At 37.5% G+C, this 27532-nt stretch overlaps 1 protein-coding gene across 1 annotated transcript; it reads left to right on the top strand.

Annotated features, from left to right (window-relative positions):
* The first annotated feature begins 5871 nt into the window (after positions 1-5871).
* LOC127627784 (NEDD4 family-interacting protein 1-like) lies at positions 5872-26612 on the top strand. The gene is made up of 8 exons (XM_052104329.1): positions 5872-6037; positions 7015-7102; positions 9463-9593; positions 16345-16432; positions 18974-19098; positions 19717-19783; positions 20304-20403; positions 25137-26612. The coding sequence occupies exons 1-7, from the start codon at positions 6008-6010 to the stop codon at positions 20399-20401; spliced, it is 627 nt and encodes a 208-aa protein (XP_051960289.1). The 5' UTR covers positions 5872-6007; the 3' UTR covers positions 20402-20403; positions 25137-26612.
* Positions 26613-27532: the final 920 nt, after the last annotated feature.

Below are 27532 nucleotides of genomic sequence, written 5' to 3'. Positions count from 1 at the left end.
TTGCTAGTAAAACTACGGTTTCATTCTAATTTGACAAGGAATCCTTTAAATTGTCCCAAAAAATGCACATTCAGCAGGGCAGAGCGATTTTATTTGAACTGCAGCAATGCTCACTGCATCATAACATTAATAAAGACGAACAAACTATCAATGTACGAATCAAACTCTCTCAGACTGCTGACAATTTCTTTTCCACCCATAATTTTTTATTATATCCACAAAGGGTTACAGACGAATCATACAGAACAGTGAAATCACTCACAAAAACTTTAACTTCACCTCTGTCTTGCTTGCACTCGACTCTATTATCAAAGGAGACAGATGACGTGAGCAGACACAGTCTTCACTCCTATTGGTTGTCGCTCCCGAAAGTCGCTCCTCATTTGCATAAAGTTAATCTTTTCTGAACTTTGTTGTTTCACTCGCCACGCCCACATCAGAGGTCTCTGTCGCTCGTGTTGCCGGAAGTCACACGCTCTAAATTAACAATGAATAAAGGTACGTACACGCTGCCAGCGACATCGCGCGCGACAGCGACTCAATACCATTCATTTTCAATGCGAGCACAGCGACTTCCGGCGATACGAGCTGTCGCGACCGTTGGCGCTAGATGTGGGCGTGTCCAGCGACACGACAAAGTTGAGAAAAGTTCAACTTTGGAGCGACTAACGGAAGCGACAGCCAATAGGAGAGACGACGGGAGACCTCACGTGATCCTTCTCTCTTTCTCTCAGCTCCTGCAGTAACGGAAAGATGGATGAAAGGCTAATTCTTGCTGTTAGAAATGTTCCAGTGCTCTATGATATGTCTCTTCCCACGTACAAGGACATTTTAAAGAAAAATACTGCGTGGAAAGGTGTATCTGAGATCGCGGGGATTTTATGGACCCATACAGACCGACATTTGCATTTTCGCCGCAGATAAACAGCCGCTCTGGCAAACAGCACGCCTTGTTTCTCATTCATCTTTGATATAAAGCATTTTATGTACTGATTCCATTTATATTTAGTCTTTTCCCTACAAAATGTTTGTTTTTAGTGGCAAGAAAAGAGATTCGCTGTCAACAGCAATGGAATGACATCCGTGAATGTCATTTATAAACGTTACTAGGCAACCAGTAGTGGGAACACCCACTAGCGACTTCACCGCCAGCCACTGGCGACCTGCAGCGATAAAGTCGCTGGCAGTGTGTACGCAGCATAAGATGAGTTTGATTTGTCGCTGCATTTTTGTTCGGTGCTTCAGAGACAGACATTGCCTGTCAGTTAACTCGAGATTGCTCATGTGCACAAGTTCCTTTCCAGGCAAGTCAGTCCAGTCGGCGGACATCTTTGGAACAATACCGGGCAGCTATTTTATATGGATGCAAATCTAGCGGCATAAAAGTACAGCTCGTATGTAATTGATTGGGGAAAGTCTGATCTCCAACACGGTTGGTTAAGATTACAACCAAAGGACATATTTAAAATCAGTATGTTTTATTTAAAGAAAACAATGGCATTATAAATTGTGCTTCTTTAGCTCAGATCAGGCTGGTCCAGCTAATGCGCATGCGTGCTTCCTGCCTCCTCCTCCACGTGACCTTCCCCTCATGAGTGTGCATCACAAATATGTACGGAAGCAAGCAATTGTAGTTAAAAAGTATACAAGTATTGTTTTGTTTCACAAAATAATCAATTGTTTGGGTTCAGAAGAACTCTATTTGTCGACTGGACTCGTGTGGATTATTTTGATGCACCTTAAATATGTATTTTGGTCCATAACAAATTTAGTACATTCACTTGCCTTGTTTAAAGAAGGAGGCCTGAAATGAAATCCTAAAAATCTTAAATTCTGTTTTGATGAAGAAAGAAATTCAGATACATCTTGGATGGCCTGAGGGTGAGTAAATTGTCAGCAAATTTTCATTTTTGGGTGAACTATACCTTTAAACTGTGACGTCAGCAAGTCATTTTCCATCGTGCTTGCAGTTCGTGCAGCTCGGAAAAAGCAGCTGCACCACCTTGCTCTCGCGGGAGTAGTTCTGACATCCGTCGTCATGACACCACAGCAAGTCGGACAGATTTCTAACCGGCATGCACCTGCCAGTGATCAAGTAAAGATCTCTGGAGAACAGTAATGTGTGTTTTCAAATCTGTGGGCATTTTCAAACTGGGATAGGCGTTTCTAAACTAGTCAATGAAAGTAGGGAATCTCAAAGGTTTGAAAATGCCCACTGATTGGGAAAAGTCCGTTTTTGTTCTGCAGAGAAATACTGTAAGTCTAAATTGTAAGTGGTCGGTTCTGCGATCCTATCATTTCAACTTTATGAAAATGACGAGCGACATTCGTGAGCGAAGAAGTTTCCGCTTCATGGGGGATTTTTATTAGTCTGTTAACACCACATGCATGGATATAATAAAACAGTGATGCATGGAAAAGTGTGTCAAAAATGGTCTGCATTCTGAGTGAGTTTGATGCATTCATTCATGATAGATTGATCGATTTAATGCTCTGAACACTGTTGCACGTTTTATAAAACCATCTACACTGCAGAATGCACCGTTTTAGAGACAACATCAGTTTTGATATTTGTTAATTTTACCAGTATTGGTCTCATCTGTGATAATATTTTCAAAAAGCGATAGCTAGAGGTGCATTCATTATGGAATAATGGTTACAGCAACAAACAGTAGGAACGCACACTAGCGACACAGATTGCTGAGTCTAGCTGGCGCTGTGAACGGAGTATTAACCTGAGGGGGGACGCCCTTTTCTTCACCCGCCATATAGGGCGATCCAAATGTTCTGATTAATTTTAATACAAGTGGTCCGTCAAGGGCTAAACATTCTTTTATGTGCATTAGGCTGGACCAGTCGGGCACATTTCGTGATCTAAGCATAAGAAGCTCAATTTATTGTACTATTGTTAAACGATTTTAATGCTGATTTGATCAACCGTTTTAAAGATGTCGTTGTACTGTCATGCCGCGTGTTTACATTGGAAATATCTGCCTGGGGCGTTTTTAATATGGTCAACGAGTGGAGTGACTTGCTCTTGAAAACGACTTTGGCCAAAGATCACAAATGACTAATATCACAAGGCGCACTGAGTATGGCAAGCCATTTTGACACTTATTCCTGAAAACTTACTAGTATCTATTTTCACATAACAAGTACTTATTTTTTGTGTGACTAGTAATTATTCCATTAGAGACTAGTACTTACTCATAAGTTACAAGTACTTATCAAACAAGTAATATTTAATATTCATTAGATACTAGTACTTATTCTAATAGTGACTATTCTAGAAAATATAAGTACTAGTAAATGGTCTGCACTTATATAGTGCCTATTTAACGGTATTCAATGCGCTTTACACTGACTCATTCACCCATTCACACACACACCAATGACGGCTGAGTTGCCATGCAAGGTGCTTGCCTGCCATTGGGAGCAACTTGGGGTTCAGTGTATTGCCCAAGAAAACTTCGGCATGTAGAGTCGTGTGGGCTGGGATTTGAACCACAAACCCTGTGATTAGTGGCCGACCCGCTCTACCAACTGGTACCAATTTGTGGTATAAGGCTGTTTTGAATTTAGTGCATTTCGATAATGTATTCCCTTGTACTTTGATTTTTTTGTTTGTTTTTTGAAAGTTTACATGGCAAAATAAACAAATAAATATGCTTAATAAAAACAAATCTTCACTGTCTTTACACACACTTTGCCATTAAGACAACATTTGGGGGCACAGTTTGTCTATTTGAGTGTAAATAGCGCCGCTTTGTGGCAGCTGCTATTTACACCTAGTGCAAATAGTTACTTTGCAATAGAGATAATAATAATAATTAGTATTATTATAATTACACTAACAGTAGTTGGAATACAATCTTGTATTTACCCACGCAGTTACATTATGGTCTGGCATTTTATGTTGTTTCATTCAATTCTTTATGAACACAAATTTTGTTTTTACTTTTACAAATGTGATTTCAAATGCAGGAAGGGCTTATCTGCAACACTGTTTGCTATTTTTTTGGGAATTATATTTAGTACATAATCAGAAATCCCACAGTATCACTTGACAATTAATGCAAACTTAAGCAAGAAAATGTGTAATGGAATTTCTTTCAAGAAAAAAAAATAGCACATTTTATGTAAAAGACACATTGGGAAAGATTAGTTTTAGACCTTTAATAGTATTTTATATGCCACATTGTGTTTATATATTTTTGTTTGAATGCACAAATATAGGGACACTTACTTGAAATGTCTCCCCATTGTCCATTCAGAGACAGGTAAAATTTTTGTTTGAAGATTAATTTAATGATATTTTAGTGGTAAAAACTTTTTTACTGTTTTCCTTTGTTCTTCTTATGGTTTTCACCACATCTGAGGATACCGGTGCAGGGTATCTGACACGTAAACATTGTCCGAGAACCGATGTAAAGTGATATTTATTTTGTAATGTTATACAATGAAATGAAATAAACCATATATATAAACTGTCTTGTTCCAATGTTGATTCAAGTTCCCGTTCATGGTCTATAATTGTATGCGCAAGCCACCAGAACCCTCCTCAGGCCTTGGTTTCGCACACTTTTATAACTTTGCCCCCGTGACCTATAGAGGGCACACACTCACAAAACATTCAAACGTTTCAAGTCTAAATTATAGTGAACAGAAATTAAATGACAAATAATTATATTTAAATATAAACTGAAATATTTATATTGCTCCTACAGATATAACAACCATATTTTAAAAATTAAACGTCAGTCTAGTCTTGACCTTCATTCCAACGGGGTACTACATCTTACACGATATAACTGATGCAACAAACAACCAAATTCAACAAATTTCTCTTTGTGTTTTCATTGATGCTATGCTAACATTCCTAGAGCAGGTTAGCTATAATCATATTAAAACGATACATTTCAATCTATATGGTAATATAGATGTGGTAAATCCATGTAAAATACCATAAATATGTTAATAGCTTACTAGTAACAATAGTTTTTTACCTGTCAAATGCAACGAATAGTCAGAATGGCAACTGTGGAGTATAATTAAAAATCTTACAATTAACATTCAGAATAAGTACTAGTATCTATTTAATAAGTACTAGTATCTATTGAAAAAGTAGTGGTACCTAATGAATAAGTACTAGTGTCTATTGAATAAGTACTAGTATCATTTGAATAAGTACTAGTATCTAATGAATGAGTACTAGTATCTAATTAATAAGCACTATTATCTATTGAATAAATACTAGTATTTAATGGGATGGTTACTAGTATCTAATGAATAAGTATTATTATTTAATAAGTACTCTCTAATAAATAAGTATTAGTATATATTGAATAATTACTAATACTTATTGAATAAGTACTGGTATCTATTGGAATACATATTAGTAAGAAATGAATGGGTGATATCTGAACCCCAGATCTCCATAGGAATCAATGGAAAATTTTTGAAATGTGTTACTAGTAACAATGGAATAGTTACTAGTCACTATTAGAATACTTAGTAGTGTCTAATGAATATGTGCTAGTATCTCATAAATAAGTATTAGTATCTAATGATAAGCACTAATATCTAACGAATAAGTTCTAGTATCTAATAAATAAGTACCTATTTAATAAGAACTTGTATCTATTGAATAAGTACTAGTATCTAATAAACAAGTACCTATTAAATAAGAACTTGTATCTATTGAATAAGTACTAGTGTCTAATGAATAAGTACTACTTATTAAATAAGTACTAGTACCTAATTAATAAGTACTAGTATCTACTGGAATAGTTACTACTAGTTACTAAAAATAAGTACTAGTAACATACAAATTAATACTAGTTTTAAGGAATAAATGTCAAAACAGCTTGCCATACACAGAGACAGTTCTGATCCGAGGAGGGCTGTGGCTTTGGCATTACGAAGTTTTATAATTTTATTCAGATTGTTTGCTGCGTGAATTGTGTCTATACAGGGATCCTCTTGATTCTTCTCAAACTCTCTGAGGATGGCTGAGCCAAGTGGGAGATATCAGCAGGTGAGTAAACTCTACCGTGTCTCTTTGCGCCTATGTTAACCGCAGCTCCTGCGGCAGTTCTTCACAGGAAATACCGAGGCTCTGACAGGATGTAGGCCGCGCTGTTTTGAAATAAATTACATGGTTATTTAAATTATTTTGCACGTTATCCATGACATAACATATAGATTACACTCATCTGTGATCACGTCTTTAACCAGTGAATGATTTGAAAATATGAAACTGGTGTTTTTTTTAATGCATTATATTCTTGCCCATGCCAAACTTTTCTGCACATTATTTTGATAGATATTCATGCATTGTAAACTGCATTACTCAACATTCACAATGTTCAAACGAGGCTTTTAAATTGAAGGTGTATGCCGTTTTAATGATGTTTATGTAGTAGCAAATATCCTGGTTAGTATATATCTGATTAGAGACCAATGTAACATAATATTACACACAACAGCAAACATAATAACAATTGTACGGTTCTGAAAAGGAAGCATCTTTCCAACCACATTAGATGTCCTGTCTAACCAAGTACCATGGTTCAGTGATGGCATCAGAAGGTAACACCGTGGTGGTACTGAATGATTATATTAATCAACCATGGTATGTAGCCTTATAAAATGCTAAATAATTTCCTGAAACTGATGTGAGTTGTGAATTGTGTGTTTGTGTGTGATGAGTGAATGGAAAGTCATGTGATTTTGAAGGTAGGGTTACTTTTGTCATGGTGTCTCTCACTCTAAATCGTGTCATGCTTGTTTTCCACAGTATTGCTCTTTCAGGATTATCTTACATGCTGCTGAAACTGACTTAAATCTCAGAAGTTAACATTTTAACTTAACATGTTAAAATCATCTGCAGTCTGTTAAGAAGAAAGGGGTTGTGGCATTATTTCAAGGTTATTTTTTACAGTTTAACCATGTCAGCTTGGGAGGCACATATCAGATTTTTGTGTAGTTTAAGAACTCTTTTTGTGTCCTCAGCTGCCCAATGAGGAGGAGCCAGATGAGGGACCACATGTGGCCAATGATGCTCCGCCCCCTTACAGCACTATTACGGCTGACAGTGCAGGTGTGCACATCATTTAAATGCCTTTTGAGTTACGTCATTTAACAATGTTTAATCAGTTTTAGAAAGCAATTTTGTGATGTATGTTTATATTTAAATATATGATTACCAACAAGCTGTTCTTGGTGCTAATGTTTTTGAAAGGTGTGGTTTTCATGTACCTGAGCTTTAGGAAATGGACAAAAATTCCTTTAAAGGAGCGTTCCAGGTTGAAAACGAGTCAAGCTCAATCATGCTGTCGATTACCACAGAAGATCACGTTGACCCATACTTCAGTTTGTAAAACAAACAAAAACAGTTCTGCACTTTCAATTGAATTCTGTCATGGTCCTGTCACTCGGTCAGTCTGGGTTTTTGTTTCACAGGACTGTGACATCATCGTCCCATGTCTGTCTTGTGTTTTGTTGTCTGTCTTAGTGTGAGCGTGCAGTTTCGGTTGTATTCCCTGCCGTGCGCTCTTCTGTCTGTCTTGTTTCATGTTGGGGGCACGGTGTCTGGATCCTGATTGACTTCCTGTCTAGTTTCGGTCTGTGTCGGGATCCGGACACTTGTGCTCCATGTCTGTCTGTTATTGACGTGGGTGCATCACGCTTATGTCATCTTGGCTGCATGCACTCACGTCAATAGTTTGTCTGGCTCTCGCGAAAGCAGGTTGGCCTCGTGTCATGCTTGCGCAGCGCACCCGGGTTGCGAGCCGGGGTTGCGAACTGTCTTCATGTTGTGCTGAGGTTCGGTCACTTCGGTCTAAGGTGTTGGGTGTGTGTGTGGCCGAACTCTCGCACGGGTGTCCTGTCTTGTTTTTGTCGCCTGTTGCATGCATGTACGCTCAGGTTTCGTTTAGTTTGAGAATGTGCAGCATCACTTTGTTTGCCATTTATTCGCATTCTCTTTTCTCTCATCTTGTTTGTCTGTTGGCATGGATGTAGATTGCCTTGTTGTCTTGGTGATGTGCACTCATGCCATTTGGGTGTTTTGTTGTCTTGTGAGAGCATGTGGCTTTGTTTTGTTTCTGTATGTCCACGTGCCTCTCTGTCTTACGTCATACACGCCTCCTTGTTTGCTTATTATTAGTTAATTTGCCTTACCTGTCACCTGTTAACCCATTTGATTTCTTTCCCTATTTTAGCCTCCTCGTGTTGGCTGTCCAGTGTCAGTGTCTTGAATGATCCAGTCGATTTAGTCTTGTTGGTCTGTTGGTCAGTTCATGTTATTCCCTGTGCATATGTGGTCCGGTCGGTCCTGTTCCCCACTGTTTTTTTCCCCCCTTGTTGGAGTTTTGGTTTGTTTTTTACCCTTTTACTTATATTAATAAATTCTTTGTTTTCACTCTGCATTTGGGTCCTGAGGCTCTCATTCCCTACACTCTGACAGAATTCTATGTGACAAGGCATTCTATAGTTTTTATAAGTTCTATAAGTTTCTATGATTATCAGCTTTATATGGTCATGATTAGGGATGGAAATTGTAATTAATTTTCTTGTTGCTTAACAATTCCGCTCACGAAAGTACATTTGGGGAAGAACTATTTGAAAATAAGAAAAGCCATTCTTATGGGATTTATTGGCCTCAAAAGCCTGTTACCAAATAATGAGGTAATTTCAGAATGTATAGATAGATTATAGAAGTTATGCATTTATTTTGATAAAATACCATTAATTACAATAAAACTCAGGTGTTTCTTCTGCACATTGTCATCTGAACACCAAGTCAGTAATTACTCATCTTTTAGGATCACAAGTTGGAACTTGCAAAATGAATGACTTGCTGTTCAGTAAGGTTTTGATTCAGTATAAAGAACCGGATGATAAAAGTAATCAGTTCGTAATGTAGCGTGGTATGTTTTGTGCTGTAGATTCAAAATCACCTGCTCATAAGAGTCATTCGTTTGGCAATTAAACTACACTGATTGTGTTAAATGTTGCATGCTGTAGATTCAAAATAACCAGCTCTTAAGAGTAATTATTTTGTGAATAGGACTACGCTGATCAATTTGTATGTTGCACGCTGTAGATTTAAAAGAACCAGCTCTTAAGAGGCATTCATTCGTCAATAAAACTACACTGATTGTGTTGTATGATTCAGGTTGTAGATTCAAATGAACCGGCTCATAAGAGTCATTTGTTCGGGACTGTGACTACACTGATCGCAGTGTTTGATGCGGTCATTCCTTGCCCCATAGATATCCATTGTAAGTGCATTACTGTAAACACTACTTTTGTTTGTTTTTTACATACTGAGGGACAAGTCAAAATTATTTCAGCTACTCGCAGGTTGTGTCTATCTTTATAATAAACTGCATTTTCTTGAATGGCAAATATAAGCAATCACTGTATAAGGAGATACATTTTTTTTTATCCTCCCAGCATATTTTGATTACAAAGAAGATGCAGCATTTCCCAAGCCCCCATCCTACAATGTAGCCACCTCGCTGCCATCGTACGACGAGGCCGAGAGAACCAAAGCAGAAGCTACTGTCCCACTGGTGTCAAGCGGAGTAAGTACCACAAATCTCCATCTCTCTGGGCTTTGTTCAGATTGGCAGCAAAAATCAGATTTTATTTGTGTATCTGACTTGAGTCCATTTAGTTGTTTGTAGTCTGAACAGTGAAAATCTAATTTTTACAAACCTGATCCAAACTGCATCCATATTTCATTAAAATGGGTCATGTAATGCTTTTTACTTGATTATTTTCCTTGAGGTTCACTTATAATAATAGTTTAAGTTTTTACTCAAAAATAAAATGCGGTCATGCATTAAAGAAGGCCCCCTAGTGACATAAGGATGTCACTGAAGTAGAGAACTAATCCTTTTGCAGCTTGATGTGTCAATAAATAATAGTTTTGGACTAGGGAGGAAGTTTTGAGTTCTGAAACTTACTGTATGTTTTTAAGGGATGTGCCAGGTGGTTGACTAATCAACTAGTTGTCTAACAACTGACTAGTTGATTACTGGGGTGGACTGCTAACATTAATATTATTAGTAGTGGTGGTTTTAATGGGAGATGCATTTCTCACATTAATTGAGAGACGCAAATTTTTGGAGAGCATTTTTGCGTGAGTATAGTTTGCTGAGCTTAACCCTCTGGGGTCGGCGGACGCGTTGGCGCGTTCTGCTGGATATTTTGGTAATTACAGCGGAAACAACTTAAAATATTCTATAATTTTGGGGCATACAGATAAGTGTAAGACATCATAAGAGACTATAAAGGGTCTAATTTTATTTGTGTACACTCACAATAACATCAAAACCTTGTGCTTTTGTAAAATAAAGAAAATAAAAAGGGTGAGCTTTCAGCAGTCTCTGTGTTCACGAGCATATTTCAGAAACACGTCACAAAAATGAACTGAAACTCCGCGAATACTTATTACACAAACATATGTCTAAAGAAAGCTTAAGATTTCTACTTTTAAATAAAACTATTCAAATTTAAAACAAATATTCTCCTGCAATGTAATCTGTATGACACAAAGCGATGTACAGTTTTTACCGGTTCATCTAATTATACATAACGTGATCCCAACCACCAGCAGAGCGCGCCATTCATACGCTAATGTGCTTAGGCGATCAATGCAAATGGAAACGCCCCCGACAGTGTTCAGAGGTTTGAGGTAAACAATTCATTCACTTTACTGCTCGTTTGTAACGATATATATGCGAGGAAAGTCCTGAATAGTAAGGACGAGTTAACATTTTCCTCAGAAGAAGAGCAGGACCCCGATGAACGTTTGTATTTTGAAGAGAGACTTAATCCAGCCGAGGATACAATTTTGGATGAGTAAGTCATTTAGTTTTCTTTAGTTGACATGCTATTTTATATACTAGTGGGACTGTTTCCAGACTTGCCAGCCAGGATTCAGTGTATTGACATTTGAAATATGTCCTAATAAGCAAGTTTTAGTTACATTTAAATGCTGTTTTGGCTAAAGCAGGTATTTAAATTGTATGCTATATGATATAAATATGATATAAAAGTAATATGAATGTTTAGATTATATTTTAACTAGTGTTTATGCTGCCTCATTATCATCAACAAAGCTTGTGCTTGCAAATATGTGTTCAGGTTAAATTAGTAAAATGCACTTTAAATATGCCCATATTAGAAAATCAGCATATTATTATGATTTCTGAATAATCATTTGACAGCTTTGATCACAAATTGCATTTTACAATATATTCAAATAGAAAACTGTTCTTTTAAATTGTAAAAATAGTTCAAAATATCACAGTTTTTTCTGTATTTTGGATCAAATAAATGCAGTCTTGGTGAGCAGAAGAGACTTCTTTTAAACTGTAGTGTAGGTCTAAATTTAAGTAAAGTATTTATTTAAAGAAAATGTTTAGTCAGATTACTTATTTTAACTTAAAACTTGATTTTGATCATTAAGTCTCCTCACATTCATTCTCTTTCTGACACATTCCTCATTGATAGGCCCAGGGATGGGTCTTTAGTCTCCTCAGGTGTAAATCACCTCAATATTCATGATAGTTCACGCCTCGCATATGACCTTTCAACACTAAAATTGTCTTACAAATATTAAATGACTATATTGTTTTGTATGAATGAGTGATCAGGATGGTTTTCACATCATTTTGTAGCAAAAACTCTAGGCTACAAGATCCAGTTCTCAAAAGGCTTGTGGACAAATGTTAAGTATGTGTTATATGGCGTTATTTCAATGACTTTTAGAAAAATTTGTTTTCAAAACGTTGTTTTTTCAAAAACCACGCATAAACGTTATTTTCTCAAAAATACAAACCTGTACATACATGTTGCTCACATATTATTGTAGCCCAGTTTGTGCTCAATACAGTGTTATCAGACTTTAGCCATTAATATGTTTTTAAGCAACTGAAAAATGCACAAATGTCAAGGCATGCCAAAACTTCTCCAGGGCCCAGAACACCTCAGACCTCAGAGGGTTATAAGTGATTAATAGTCAGCAACCCTGTACTTGATGTTTCGTCTCTTTAATGCTTTAGGTTTAGTTAATCTATGCACTGCTGCTGTTACAGCAACCAAAATGGCACATCAACAATACATTTCAAGATGATCACTGTTGGACATTAAATCCTCTGCAGTGAGTTATGTTCCCATATTTGTGAGGTGTTGTGGAGAGATTAAAGTCTTTTGACGATTCTGTCTGACACTGATTAAGTAAATAGGTGCTGCAAATATGGTTAAATTGCTTGATGTCATAAACTAGATGTTTACCCGCAATTTTATCTTGCTGTTCTGCGCTTTTGAATGGGCAGCGAGGATCGCCTTGTAGCACTTAGGTTACATTGAGGGGCAGCGTTCTGCGTTCAGGATGCGCAAACGGTTTTGTGCTGCTCCTAATTGGAGACTTTTTTCCCCTTTGATAGTTTGTGCAACAAGATGTTATAGTTATTTAGTCTATTTATTTGTTAAATATATGTTGGTTACCATTTTGAAGTTCTGCACATGGCGTCCGTGTATATCCCTCTGAAAGGCGTCTAATAAGAGACACGTGCATAACAGAGCCTAATTGTACAATATCCTAAACACCGACTAGTCAACTACTAGTCGATTATGAAAATTGGTAGACTTGCACTTCACCAATGGTTTTATATTTTTTACAGTAAACTCATTTATCAAAAGATAATCAGAAAAATTGATTCCTCATGACATGACCCCTTTAAAATAAGAATAAAGGGATAGTTAACCCACAATGGATAATTCTGTCTTTCTGCTTTTCATTTACTCACCCTCATGTTGTTCCAAATCCTGATTTTTTATTTTTTTTTGTTTAACTCAAGAAGATTTTTTAGTCTCGGTTACCATTCACTTTCATTGGAAATGTATTCCTTACAATGAAAGTGAATGGTGACTGTTAGTCATTCTACCTAACATCTTGTTTTGTGCAGAAGATATTCAGATTTGGAACAACCTTATCCTTTTTTAAGTAATTCCAATGGCAATCAATATAGCGGATACTGACTACACTGTCTGGACAAATGGATCAGCTTTAATCAATTGCTAAAATGCAGTATGAACAGTCAGTCCTTAAGATTGGATATGAATGTGCAGTGTGAACAAAGCCTAATGTAACCAGCCCTGAGACAGCACACCATTTAAGAAAAGTCTTTAACATCTCCTGTAAACTAGTTAACAGGAAATGCTGATTTGATATGATGTAGTTTCCCCTTTTCACTGCTGTGTTTCTCTGCCACACACTGCATGCGTACAGCACAGGGAACATCTGGACACGTTTGATGATGTAACACACTGTGCACTGGAGGTACAGTAAAAGAGTGTGTGAGACTGTAAAGTGTGATGGTGAAGGTGACCTACTGTACATCTAGGAAGACCCAGGGCCTGTTTTCTTTGCTTTGTTTAGTAACCTTTTTTTCCCCCTTGTTCAAGCAGCAGTGTTTCTAAGTAGTGCTTTAGGGCTGGGCAAAAAATAAATAATTTATTTATATATTTATTAATACCTACTCATTTATTCATGTGCACCAATTAAACAATACACATTATACCATGGTCTATTTGAATACTCTATTCTGATTGGCTGGAATGCATGCGTTAAAACTGTTTAATGCATGCACAGGTAGTTCCAGTCAGTTTAATCACTCTTTAATGCACCTAGCTGCCTACTCTACTAGAGTTTTATGCCTTTTTTAAAACTATCCCGGAGCCGGGATTAACCATTACATCACAAAACATCCTCGAGTCATGCAATGCAGTCTTTAACTCAACGGTGAAGCACTACAGGATAAACAGAAAAGACTGCAGAGTTCATCAGCCCCATATAGTCCGACCTGGAGATAATTAGAAATGCACCTGCAGTTTTCCCGAGGCTTGTTAGGAAAGTATATGTTGACATTCAGCTATGTTTTTGCAGGGGGAGAGAAGACAACTGGGACCTATGAAATGGGTCTTTTGCTGTCTTGCAAGATGAGGCTAAACGATTTGAAATGTAATATGATAAACATCATCTAATATTGTTGCGCGGCTCAGCATTTGCTGCTTACAACTGCTAATCACACATGCTGACTGCAGTGTTGAATGACAATTATTTCATAAAATGCAGACTTTTTCAGTTTAGTAATCGTTCAAGGCCATATCTCGATTTCATTCTTATTTTAAACAGCCCTGCAGCCTTAGTGGATAGCATACCTATACCAAGTCTGGATTTTTCAAATTGTTTTGGATGGTTTCCCCTCATCATGTACTGTAAGTGCCGCTTGTACAACTGTCATGTCTGTAATTAAATATTACATGTTCTTAGAGTTTATACAGTGTGTGGTCTCCAAAAAAACTAAACTTTTCCAATTATTCGTACAGATTGTTATTAATTAATTCAAATAAATGTGATATTACACTACTTCATGTCTGTTTCTGATTTAAAATTGGCATAAAGTTAACCGTTATTTGTATTCTTCCAATCTAAATTTGCTCTGCAAAAATCAATGACAGCTTTAACTTTTAAATAACCATGGTATAAGTGGGATAATCCACCGCTAGGTGTGCGTTTCAAAATGTCATGCTTTTTGCATAGGCAACCCTTCGCCAGCTCGTCATGCATTAAAATAGTTTACACTCACCTAGCAATGGATTATCTCTTATGTAACAAACAGCAATATTCATCTACATACATTTAAAAAAAATAAGAAACAAATGAATTGTTGAATAAAAATAGATCACAATAATTAATCTAATTTTCCAACTCAAATTGGCAGTTTTGCTACTAAAGTTTAACCTCTTAAACTACGGACCCGGTGGTGGGTCCGTGGGAGCGGCCAGAAGCTTGCGGTAAGTTACTCATATGTAGTACTATTGGACAACTTAGAATCTGAACTTTTCATAGAATATAATCCCTTTTGGATTTATGATGCAAAAATAACTGACAGATAAATGAGCAGAAAAATACAGTACAGTACATTTTATTTCTTATGCAATAATACAACAATATACTGTATTTTAATAAACAGCATATTTACATACACTTATATTTTTTCCTAGAAATTTTGATGCTTGTAAACTGTTTTAAGCTTTAGTCCACTTTGGAGAAATTATGGAAATAACTGATTTATGTAAATAGAAATCAAACTTCCCCACCCTGTCCACATTTTTGCCACTGAGGTTTAAATCGGAGATGCAATATTTATGGACAAATAAAAATAGCATGCAAATCATCACAGTATTCACAATGTTGGTTGATGAAATGATGCCTAGTAATATTTATCACGCGGTTGCATGCTCACAATATTTTGTTGTTCCCAACTTGGATGTACAAAATGCAGCAATGCAAAATCTGTCAAAGTGAACTTTTAAAGAAAAATAAGAAGAAAGAATGAAAGATTAAAGTGTATATTAACAGTGGAATTGTGATACAATTTGCCGTGAAGACATTAATGTCAGAATTTGGCCCTTTTTTGCATCTAATATCAAGGTTTAGTCTAAAGCTTACCAGAAATGTCACCACCCCCAGTTCAGTGATGTTTGCTGTTTTTAAGTCCTCGACCTGCCTGAATCTACATGTGTACAAAATCTATCCTTTAGTGTTTGCCTACAACAATGTCAGTTGTGTTTCTGTTTGTTTGTGAGATCTGTTTCTGTGAATTATATGACCCCCAATGCATCAAGTAAATGTCCTCTCCTGTCATTATCAGTGCTCCCTTTTGTCCTTTCAAAGATCCAATGATGTTTTCCAGACCAGGGGATTTCAAATTCGATGCCAAGCACCCCTAAATATGATGATCACCTTAATAAAATGTAAAGCTATATGTTGAAAACTAGTAAACATGTGATTACAAAGACAATGTTATGTTATGCTGTCATTGCACTAAGGAAAAATAAATACAAATATTAATATGAAAATATTACTTTGCATTTAGGTGGCCGCGTTATTTTCCCTTAATTTTCTATTTTTGTATAGAGCTTTACACACACACACACACACACACACGTATGCATGCACGTACGCACACAATATATATATATATATATATATATATATATATATATATTGTTCCAAAGCTTCTTTATGGAGAATTTTGCCTTAAAAACCACAGCTAAATTGGAGACAGTGGTGACAAACTCCAAAGAAAGATATGACTTTCATATGAAGATATTAAAGATTCTCCACAAGAAATGTAATAAACATACCTGTTTTAAAACCGCTGTTTCAGAGTGTTGTGTTTTAGCCCTGTAATGCAATGAGCTAGGAGTCATGTTCTCAGAGTTGATCTTCATCTGTCTCTGTGTATGTTCCTGTAGGATGATGACTTTGTGGCAAGAGATGACTTTGAGGATGCTGACCAGCTGCGGATAGGCAATGATGGCATTTTCATGTTGACATTTTTCAGTAAGTGTTTTTTTAGGGGAAATAGAGAATTCAGAAACAGTTCTTGCACTCTTCTCTCCTAGTTCACTTATCTCCTTTCTCCATAAACTGGTAAAAGAATAGTTGTAAACAACCCAAAAAAGAAACAAAAGCAAAATGCTGGTAATGAGATTCTTGGGAAGTGTTGTGGGTACAGGGACGTTTGCCAGAAGGAACCATCTTAATTCTCCTATCTTGTTTATGTATATCTGCTTAAATATTAGCTGTTGCTTCAGAAAAAGAATATAATTTTTTGCAAGAGTAGCTGTGCATATACAGTGGCCCCAAAAGTTATTTGGACACTTAAATAAGTAATTCTTTTCTTCATAAAAAAAAAAATGTCTCCAAAAGAAATGAATAATAACGTATATATATAAACTCTTCACTTATATTAGTAACATTATAAAAGCTGTTTTATTCAACATGGAAAGGGTCTCCTCATCCGCTGGTTTGCTAAGGTGGGGTCACCTTTGCGGTTGAAGAAGTCGTGGGTGGATGTTGAGTGTATGTGAAAGCAGCAAAAAACTATTGCCAAGCAGCCCTTTAGTGCTTAGTGCTGCACTTTAAACTCTGGGAGTGAAGTTTAAAAGAAACTCTGCGCTAAACTGATATTCTTGTCCATTGTGAATATTCAGTGTAGCTTTGTACGAAGCTCCGTCCACACAGCTGTCAAACCAGGCAACCTTCTATTGGTCAATGTGGCGAATTCGCCTGTCAAAGTTCACCAACCTTGAACTCTACGCAAAACCGCAAAGAGAAATTATTTGCCACCGTAAGTCCTTCATGCAAAATTTACAATCGTACGGATTTCCATTGAGATGACTGTATTTCACAGATGGAATTTTGAGGTTTGATGGAATGTGTGACCTTGCCTTTAGAATCACATGACCAGCCGAATATCTTAGTAGCCGCCCTACTATTGGACACTTTCACTCATAGATTATATTAATCATGGCTAACTGTGAATAGTGAATTTCTAAATTAGCATCGGTAACCAGAAACTATTGTTTTTGAATGATGCTGCATCCATTCCGCTAGGTGTCACTGTAAAGCCCCGCTCACACCATCAGCAACATTTTCACTTGATGTTGCTAGTCCCTGTACTGTATGGCTGTGTCTCGTTTTGAAGGCTGCTTGCTAGATAGGAAGCATCCTTTGAAGGCTGCAGTATACCGAGCATCCTCCTTTAAACAAATCTAGTTTAAACGAGACTGCCTTTGTAGGACTAACAGAAACGTAACGTAACATGGTTGCTATGACCGCATACCACTATTTAACATATTATATACACTCAACATCCAAGGAAGCACTGATAATGACAGGAGAGGACATTTACTTGATGCATTGGGGGTCATATAATTCACAGAAACAGATCTCACAAACAAACAGAAACACAACTGACATTGTTGTAGGCAAACACTAAAGGATAGATTTTGTACACATGTAGATTCAGGCAGGTCGAGGACTCATGCATCCTCAAAATTCCCGTGAAAGAAGGTCGCATTCGAAGTGTCTTACTCGCTTTTATGAAATGAGACTGCCTCGATGACATATACGGCCGAGAAATGCGACCTCCAGAAGACGCAGCCTTCCAAATGAGACACTGTCATTGTCAATGCAGGGTTTTCCTTCTGCTGTCGCTCTAACGTTATTGGTGGACTGCGCGTCTGGCCATATCTTTTGAAAATCTGACACTTTGCCGGTAAAACTAAAAAAATCATACTAATTTAAAAATTTACATTCTGCAGGGGAGAGTGTTTTTTATATGTACTGCGGCAGTGCTCAGTGCATCATATCGTGAACAATATGAATGATCTATCGATAAAACTCGATCAGAATGCTGTCTTCGCAGCTCTGATTCGCAGGACAATTTAAATGAAAAAACATTGTTGTATGCCGGTCTATTATTGTAGTAACACCATTGCACGTAACCACAAAATGGACTGTGATTGGTCATTTACATGTCTCAGACGCCTCCTTCAGGTTATTCTCTGCGATCTCACGAATTGAGAAACTAATCAGACAAATGCGAAAATATATTTGCCGATTCTGAATATCAGCCGATTTATCGGCCTCTACTATATATTAGTCAACCACTAAGTTATTGTCCAAAGATAAGGCTTACTCTGGCCCTAAAAAGCATTTGGACATTTTCTGGTGGTCAAACTTAGTAGAACACACTCAGTACAGTAGAAGTATGTGATGAACTACACCTGTGCATGGATTAAAAAAAGCTTTGGCATCAGTTGGATAAAATTCATTGCAAAAATGGCTTATAAAAAGTCAGAGATAAGCTCTAGCAGTATTAGTTTGCAGATGCTTCTTGGTTTGATATTTTGTTATCTAATATGTTATCAAATTAACTTTTTGGGCTACTGTATATGAACTATCAGGTACAGATATTTAAAAAAAAAATCTCATTTCTCAGGTTTGTTATGGGAGTTGGGAACTGAACTGATGTATGAAGACTATGTCTTGTTAGCTTTATAAAGTTATTAAAGTTGAAAACATATTTTTTCTCAGTGGCATTCCTCTTCAACTGGATTGGCTTCTTTCTCTCATTCTGCCTAACAACCTCAGCAGCCGGCCGTTATGGCGCCATCTCTGGCTTTGGTCTGTCTCTCATCAAATGGATCCTTATCGTACGGGTATGTCACCATCTATAGAACTGCAGCTAATTATTTTACACACTTTTAAGCCAAGGGTTCTACAAGACTGAAGGCCATCGCCCTGTGCATATTTTAAGTTAATTGTTTTTGCTGTGTTGTTGACGTTATGTTGCATAAACAACTAATCGCAAACCAAGTTGGTCAACTACAATATTATTTTGCCTGACTGTAGTAACAATCCAGAAATTTGTTCTTAAAAAAACTTGGGCACTTATCAACAAGGGAGTTTATTCTTGATAACATAAAGTTGTAGCATCTGTGGCTAGTTGCAGTATGTCTCAAGTACTTACACTAGAAAAGTGTTGGCAACAGGCATTATTTGGGGCATTTTGTCGCTGACTTGCAACTTCAAATGTTGATGAGGTTGTGTCATGTAATGTACCCTTGGCTTTATTCGCATAGTAATGTTAACTGATTTGTCAAGGCTGCGTATTTGAGAACATTACAGAACAGAATATGTGTGTTAATGTGGTTAGATTCTAAGGTTCTCATAGGCTGCTGTCTTGTATGGTAATATTCTTTTCAGATCATGACATTGCAAGTCCTGACAAAATTGGTTATCCGCTTCTCTCTCTCTTTTTTTAATCTATTCTTCAGTTTTCAACCTATTTCCCTGGATACTTTGATGGGCAGTACTGGCTGTGGTGGGTGTTCCTGGTGCTTGGTAAGTATAACTAGACAAAACACACCCTGTACATATTTTGCATTTTGCTGTACTCTGATCAAGACATAAATTACCTCAGCTGAAGAACCGTTCCTGCAAAATCTGCACGCTAGTTTAAATGTGTTATTAGCATGATCGTAGGTCGAGATCAACCTACAATGCTTGAAAAGTCTCACTTTAATATGACAGTAAACAACTTGTACTGTAAAAAAAATTGCTAAAATGTAACTTTTATTTAGCATTATATTTACTAAATTTCACACTATTAAAAAATAGAAAATAAATCTTTCAAAACTTATTTGATTTGATAGCAGCTATTCTTGGTTTCTTTTTGTCAATCGTTTCGCAACTTCAATACAGTAAATAAAGGCTTTCCATTCAGGAAGTGTTCATTTTGACCAAAAAATGGTTCACTCAAGTGTTCAAATTTTGAGGCCACTGTGAAAGTAATTTGTTGGAAAAATCCACCTTGTCGGCTCAATTGAAATGCCATTTCAGCCAAGTGTTTTCTGTTTTCTAGGCTTCCTGCTCTTCCTTAGAGGCTTTATCAACTATGCCAAGATCCGCAAAATGGCCGATTCTTCTCTCCCTCGGACCAGAGTTCTCTTCATCTATTAAAGGTTCATATCAGTCTCCTTTATAGGATAGCAAAGCTATTCTGTGTCTAATCTCATTTAAATTCATGAACTCTTAGTTTGTATTATCTTATTCTAATTGATTTGACTTAACAATCTAAAAGGCTTGATTGTAGAATAATAGTATTTTAGGGTGCTTTCACACTTGGTTAGATTCCTCAGAGTTTGTTTCCTCCCCCTCCCACTGCCCGCGCTGGTCTGTGTTCACATCATATCAATTGGGTCCGAACCGCGGTCCGATTCCGTCATCAACGTGAGTACAAGCGGCAGCTGTTTACCACTGTAACTTGGTAATAACTTGAGAAGACGTCACTGTGTTAAGTGAAGTATTAAAGTTTGTTTCTTTGGATTTACCACGAAAACTTGCCATGCACAGAACAACACTTGTCTCCTGCAGATGCATTGAATGTGCAATGATGTGAAGAATGTTAGCATTTGTCTGCCTCGATCCCGAGGTGTAAAGAATGTGAGCTGCTCTCTGAAGGCAGTGTATTTGGACACATGCAGGTAGAAGAAATGCATTTTACCATAATAATTGCGATCGGGAGCCTGCAAAGACGCAAATTATACGTCATCACAAGTGGTTCACTTTCGCGATTTGGTACAAATGCGTTCATATCAGCAGCAAACCATACTAGAGTTCACAAGAACCGTACCCAAGACCACCTTTTCAAGTGAATCTGAGTGCGGTTTGCAGGTGCGCACCTGAGTTCGGAAAACAGCTTTCACATTATCCAAACGAACCAAACTTTGACGTCATTCGACCCCGGGTGTGCACCAAAAGTGCTAGTGTGAAAGCAGCCTTAAAGTCAACATGAAATTAGTCATGGACCATATTTACTTAATTCATACTCATTCCTGGTCTTATTGTGTACAATTTATCATTGCACGTTATTTAAAACTAAAATTTTAGTCTTCGTAATCTTTTATCAAAATGTAATAACTTGCATGTTTTACATTTACATACAATAACGTAATAAGCTCCAGCTCCACTTTCTTTTCAGGCAGTTGTATAATGTTAACTAACAGCCAAATAGCTGTTTAAGCATTGTCGCACTGTTGTCAGTAATCCAGGCTTTCTAAGATTTTTTCAATAGATGAAATTACTGTTTACAAACAAACAATCCACTCCATCACTTCCGGGTTCTTTTGGTAGTCCAGAAAAGAACCGCTGTCTATGGGCGCTTCACACAAATTGCGCTGAATCTGCTGAACCTGTTTGTTGGATTGAAACACCCTGTTTCCCACAGATTGTTGGAGATTAGGGTTTCTTTAAATTTCCACTTGACCATTGCATCAGGAAAAACTCAGGATTTTACATAATTTATATTTCACGGTTCACCGTCATTGTTATCGGGTCTGCTGTATTAAGACGCAATTGAACCACTGCAGCTGTTTTTTACGAAGAAATCATGCAGATTCTGATCGCTATTTTTAATTTCCAAAGTGCTGTCACTGTGACAGATATGTGGTCAAATAATTTTAGCACATGTTGTATATTTGACGGTAGTTTTCATTTCTCAGTAGCCAAATTCTTAGGCTTTAGAAGAGTGTGACATGTGACAATGTTTATTCATCAACCTGTTACATGTACGCCATAACACACAGGCTCACTTAACCAAGTTTAAACTTGTTTTGCCGATATTTCATAAAGAAACCCAAATTATTTATTCACTGTAAACCATAGATATTCGTTTATAATAACTTTTGTCAACATAAATATTATTCCATTCTATAAAGCTTAAAAGATTATTAAAACTGCAGTACTGCCTATTTCCACCATTGATATTTGCTGCTAGAAAGAACCCGGAAGCACGGTCACCTGCAGTGTGACATCAGAGTTTTCATGCTAACTGTACTTACAATAAAAGTGAATGGGGCCAGTCCATATATGTTAATACACATGGTTTCAAAAGTATAATAGTGATATGAAAATCTGATAATTTTACCAATTTGGATCTTTGAATCTTGTTTAGCAAAAGGAACTAATCGCTATAAGTCATTTTTTTTTTTTTTGTTTTTATAAGCGGAAAGTGGAGGGGTGTCACTGTTGAAATTTCAATGGCCAAATTCCCTGAACTTGTCTACTTAAGCAAACTTTTATCATTTTCTGAATGAGGAAATTGATATTGCAGCCAAAGATAAACTATGAGAAACAGAAATGATCACCACTCGACTGGGTCTTCTGGCTGGAGTCTTTAGTTCATTTGTCACATAAAAGCTGCATAGGCTCACAATTCACACAATAACAATCTTGAGCATTTGCGGCCACAACAAAATAAATTAATCACACTCTGAGACTACTCATTACTCCCAAGTTATAAAAAAGACATTCCAAATGAATGTATAGTTCATGAATGACCCATCACTAAATTATAGCCACAAGACATTATACCCATATCTGTGTAAAGTTATATAAATATTACAACTTCGTTGTCATGATGACATAACGTCGAAAAATCCTGTAATATGGTAAACGGTTTTATCACACTAAAATCATGTGAACACTTACACCGATGAACCAGATCATTATGACCAACTGCCTAATATGCTTAGTGGTGGGTCTAGCTTGTATGGCGCTCTGGGCGAAACTATATATTTGCAGTATTATAAATGAATTGTGTTTTATTTTGTAACGTTTTGTAGTGACTTATTTTCATTAGTACTGTAAAAAGTTAGAGGTGTGCTATTTGATAGATTCCCCCGCTCCCCCTACCTCGGGCTTCCAGTGTTTAGACCTGAACTACACCCACCCACCTCCACATCTCATACTTCGGAGTGGGAGAACTTCCAAGGTAGTAGCCTGCCTAGCTCACAAAAAAAAACTAGAATCAGGGCGCCCAATCTGATAAGGTTAATTGACCCACAGTCCCACACAGTGACATGATATCATTGATGTGACGTGCAAATGAGCGATAGAAAACTGATTGCACAAATGTCACCATTCTAAAAAAAATTTGTGTGGGTGCCCCGTGCCGCCCCCCAGCATTGCCGGCAAGATGCCACCCTGGACGCTTGCCCGTGTCGCCTATACCTAAATCCGCTAGTGAATATGCTGTTGGTCCTGCACGTGACGCCAAAACAGAGCCGATCCACTGAGGCATGGACTCTACAATACCCCTGAAGGTGTCCTGTGGTATCTGGCAATAAGACATTATCAGCAGATCCTTCAAATCCTGTAAGTTGCGAAGTGGAGCTGTCATTGATTGGACTTGTTGGTCCAGCACATCCCACAGATCCTCAATCATATTGAGATCTGGGGAATTTGGAGGCCAGGGCAACACCTTGAACTCTTCATCATGTTCCTCAAACTATTCCCGAACAATGTGTGCAGTGTGGCAGTGCACATCATCATGCTAAAAGATGCCGCAGCCAACAGGGAATACCATTGCCACAAAGGGGTGTACCTGGTCTACAACTATTTTTAGGTAGGTGGCACATGTCAAATTGATGTCACCATGATTGGCCAGACCCTGTGTTTCCCAACAGAACATTGCCCAGAGCGTCACACTCCCTCCACCGGCTTATCGTCTTCCCACAGTGCATCCTGATGCCATCACTTCCCTAGGTAAATGGTGCACATGTACACGGCCGTCCATGTGATGTAAAAGAAAACTGGACTCATCGGACCAGGTGACCTTCTTCCACTGCTCCAAGGTCCAGTTCTGATGTTCGCGTGCCCATTATAGCCACTTTCGGTGGTGGACAGGGTTCATCATGGCACTCTGACCAGTCTGAGGCTATGCAGCCCCATACGCAGTAGGATGTGATGCACTGTGTGTTGTGACACATTCCTCCCGTAACCATCATTAAAACCTTCTGCGATTTGTGCCACAGTAGACCTTCAATGCCCTCGCGTATCAATGAACCTTGGGTGCCCAACACCCTGTTGCCGGTTTGTGGTTTGCCACTCCTTGGACAACTGTTGGCAGGTACTCACCACTGCTGACAGGGAGCACCCCACAAGTCTTGCCATTTCAGAGATGCTCTGACCCAATTTTCTGGCCATAACAATTTGGCCCTTGTCAAAGTCGCTCAGGTCTTTAATCCTGCCCATTTATCCTGCATTCAACACATTGACTACGAGAATTGATTGTTCGGTTACCATATAATTTATCCAGATCTTGACCTTTTGCCTTGTTAGGAGATGATCAGCGTTATTCGTTGCACCTGTGAGTGTTCATAATGTTTTGGCTCATCAGTGTATAATGTTGTGGCTTTGCTTTTAAAACTATCTGAATTATAATGTTTATGGAATGGCGCCATTCACTTCCATTGTAAGTGCCTCACTAAAGCTGTGAATTTTGCCATGAGTCGAAAAGTGTTATGGTTATTAACATTATGAAACAACATTTCTTGACTGAGCTTAACTTGTATTGAAACATGAACGTTTCTTTCAAATTTGTAATGTATTTTTTTTGTTTTAATAATTGCATGATCCAATAAATTATCGGCCCCATTTTTTCTTGATTAAGTGCAGTTTTTGAAGGTAAAATTGGTTGTGAAAGCTTCATGTTGACTTCAAATTACTTATTCCAGTGTTTCGGGTCACATACAGCAGTGATCACAGTGTAACTGTGTTCAGCAGCGAGACTAAGAATAGACTTGGCATTGCCAGCAGCTCTGGCAAAGTTGAAAATAATGACTTTGCAATAATGACTGGGCAGTAAGTCCAGTAAAGTGAGCACATGAATAATGATAATTTTCATCTACTCTAGTCACTTGCTGGAAATGAAAACACAATTACGGGTCTGCGTTGAGCCGTGGACCCAGCGGGGAAAGTATATTTAAGAAAAACTAAATCCTTCCATCTGTAATCTACTCATCTGAAAGGAAGACTGGAATTCCAGAGCGATGGAGGGAGTCGTTTTTCCTCTGCTTTCGAAAAATTCCATCTGGGTATTTGATGGCAAAGATACTCCTTCTATGTTTCTAGATGTAAAGTAGTGAATGCTAACAGCTCTATACCTGAAATTATTAGTGGTTTGATGTTGAGTGCTTTTTGCAGACTAGTCTGTGATGTAGTAAAAGCCTTGTGTATGAGATTTGTAGCAATGGCATGCACTATTCTCTCTCTTAACCACTAGGGGGAAGTCTTGCTTGTCTTTTATTTTGATCTGTTTTTCTTTTTTCTCATTGGTGACTTGACAAGGCAACCAGTCACTGCTGCTCGCCATTCATGGGGAGCTTTTCTCTTTGTGAATGGCAGTGTGAAATGAATTGAATCTTAAAGAGTCCATGTTTTCTTCTCTTTCTTTCTGTCGCTCAATATGGCATGAAATTAAAGTTACTGTTTTTAAGTGTTTTAAACATTTGAATTGATCATATCATTATTTCAAACAGACCTAAATTAAAATGAAGATCATGGAATGCTTTTTTTTATCCAGAAGACATGTTAATGGAATATTACATTAGCAAATGCAAATTAAAGGAATAGAAAACCCAAAAATGAAAAGTCTGTCATTATTTTGTTTTAATTCCATATGACTTTCTTTCATCACACGAAAGGAGAATATTTGGGATTGAGAACCTCCATCTAAATTCACTTTCAGTGTATGAAAAAAAAGATGTAATGAAAATGAATGCTGATTGAGGTTGTCATTCTGTCTAACATCTCCTTTTGTGTCCCATGGAAAAAACAAAAGTCATACAGCTTTGAAACATCATGAAGGTGATTAAATGATGACACAATTTTCATTTTCGGGTGAGCCTTTTGTTTTAGCCTTTTGTTTTACTCCATAAAAGGAATTGCTATGCATTGATTGCAAAGAAATGTCCTGACATTTCATTATGATTTCAAACAAAAAGCAAACAATGTTTTGCAATGAAGAAAACTTTAGTATTCTCTCTGTGTTCCAGTTCAAGCAGTCAAACTCTCTCCTTTTATACTATGCAGCTAACAGCACTGCACATTTCTTCCATCCTTTGAATATACATGTAGTCCGGATGCCTCTCCCCCACCTTGAGCCGTGGCCACGATAGGGGCCGTTTGATCTCTCATCGTCTAATCATGCATGATTTCGCTGTGGCTTGTCTGCTCTTGTCACCTTGGGTCTTATCCATGACACAGGAAGTTACTCTTTTGTACTCTTCTTTTCCATACAGCTTTGCAGTCACCAAGTGAATTCCAATGAATGTACACATGTATTTGCTTGTAAATAAGATACTGCTATTAAATGTCTCTGGTGTTCAAAGATTGGTGTATGTTTTTCTTTTTTGTTCTTTGTCATGGCGTTGGGTATGAGAAATTGTCAAAGTGCCTTGACGAGTTTTGCGTAGGCGAGCACCACTCTACACTCTCACTTTTAAAGATTTTTAAGAAAGAAAAAAAAAACATTGTTTTGCATAATAATGCATCGTAAAGGTACATGAAGATATACACTCACATAGCTCATAATTAGGAACACTATGGTCCTAATAAATTGCCCATAATGGTCTTCTGCTGATGTAGCCCATTTGCCTCAAGGTTCGCAGATGCTATTCTGCTCTCTACATTTGTACAGAAGGGTTATCTGAGTCACCGTAGACTTTGTCAGCTCGAACAAGTCTGCCGATTCTCTGTTGACCGCTCTCATCAACAAGGCGTTTCCGTTCACAGAAAGGAGTAGACTATTTTATTTATATAAAATCCGTCCCCATTCCAACATACATCTTGATGTATTCCTTCCTCATGATCACACAGCGTGTTTTAATCAGCTGAATGGGAGACTAAACACTATTAAAATGTGACGAGACTCCCGTTGCATGTGCAAGCCTCATATAAATAAACTAGCCTGCTAGTTATCGGCACAGCAATTGACCAGGAAAATAAAAAATGGCATGCCATGTCAAAAAGGTTGCCTACCACTTCTCTAGAGACTGTTGTGTGTGAAAATCCCAGGAGATCAGCAGTTACAAAAATACTCAAACCAGCCCATTTGGCACAAACAATCATGCCACTCTCCAAATCACTGAGATCAAATATTTTCCCCATTCTGATGGTTGATGTGAACATTAACTGAAGCTCCTGTCCCGTATTTGCATGATTTTATGCACTGCACTACTGTCACACGATTGACTGATTAGATAATCGCATGAATATGTAGCTGTACAGGTGTACCTAATATAGAGCTCA

The sequence above is a fragment of the Xyrauchen texanus genome, chromosome 34 (assembly GCF_025860055.1).
Source record: "Xyrauchen texanus isolate HMW12.3.18 chromosome 34, RBS_HiC_50CHRs, whole genome shotgun sequence".
In the NCBI taxonomy this organism is placed as follows: domain Eukaryota; kingdom Metazoa; phylum Chordata; class Actinopteri; order Cypriniformes; family Catostomidae; genus Xyrauchen; species Xyrauchen texanus.
The sequence above is the reverse complement of the archived record's forward strand: the minus strand, read 5'-3'. Positions and strand labels throughout refer to the sequence as shown.

Bases quoted from the DNA above. Each gene is read 5' to 3' on its own strand.
- LOC127627784 (XM_052104329.1), top strand. From the start codon at position 6,008: ATGGCTGAGCCAAGTGGGAGATATCAGCAG. The intron at 9,594-16,344 runs GTAAGTACCACA...ATGTTCCTGTAG, and splicing joins TCCCACTGGTGTCAAGCGGA to GATGATGACTTTGTGGCAAG. The intron at 16,433-18,973 runs GTAAGTGTTTTT...ATTTTTTCTCAG, and splicing joins TTTCATGTTGACATTTTTCA to TGGCATTCCTCTTCAACTGG.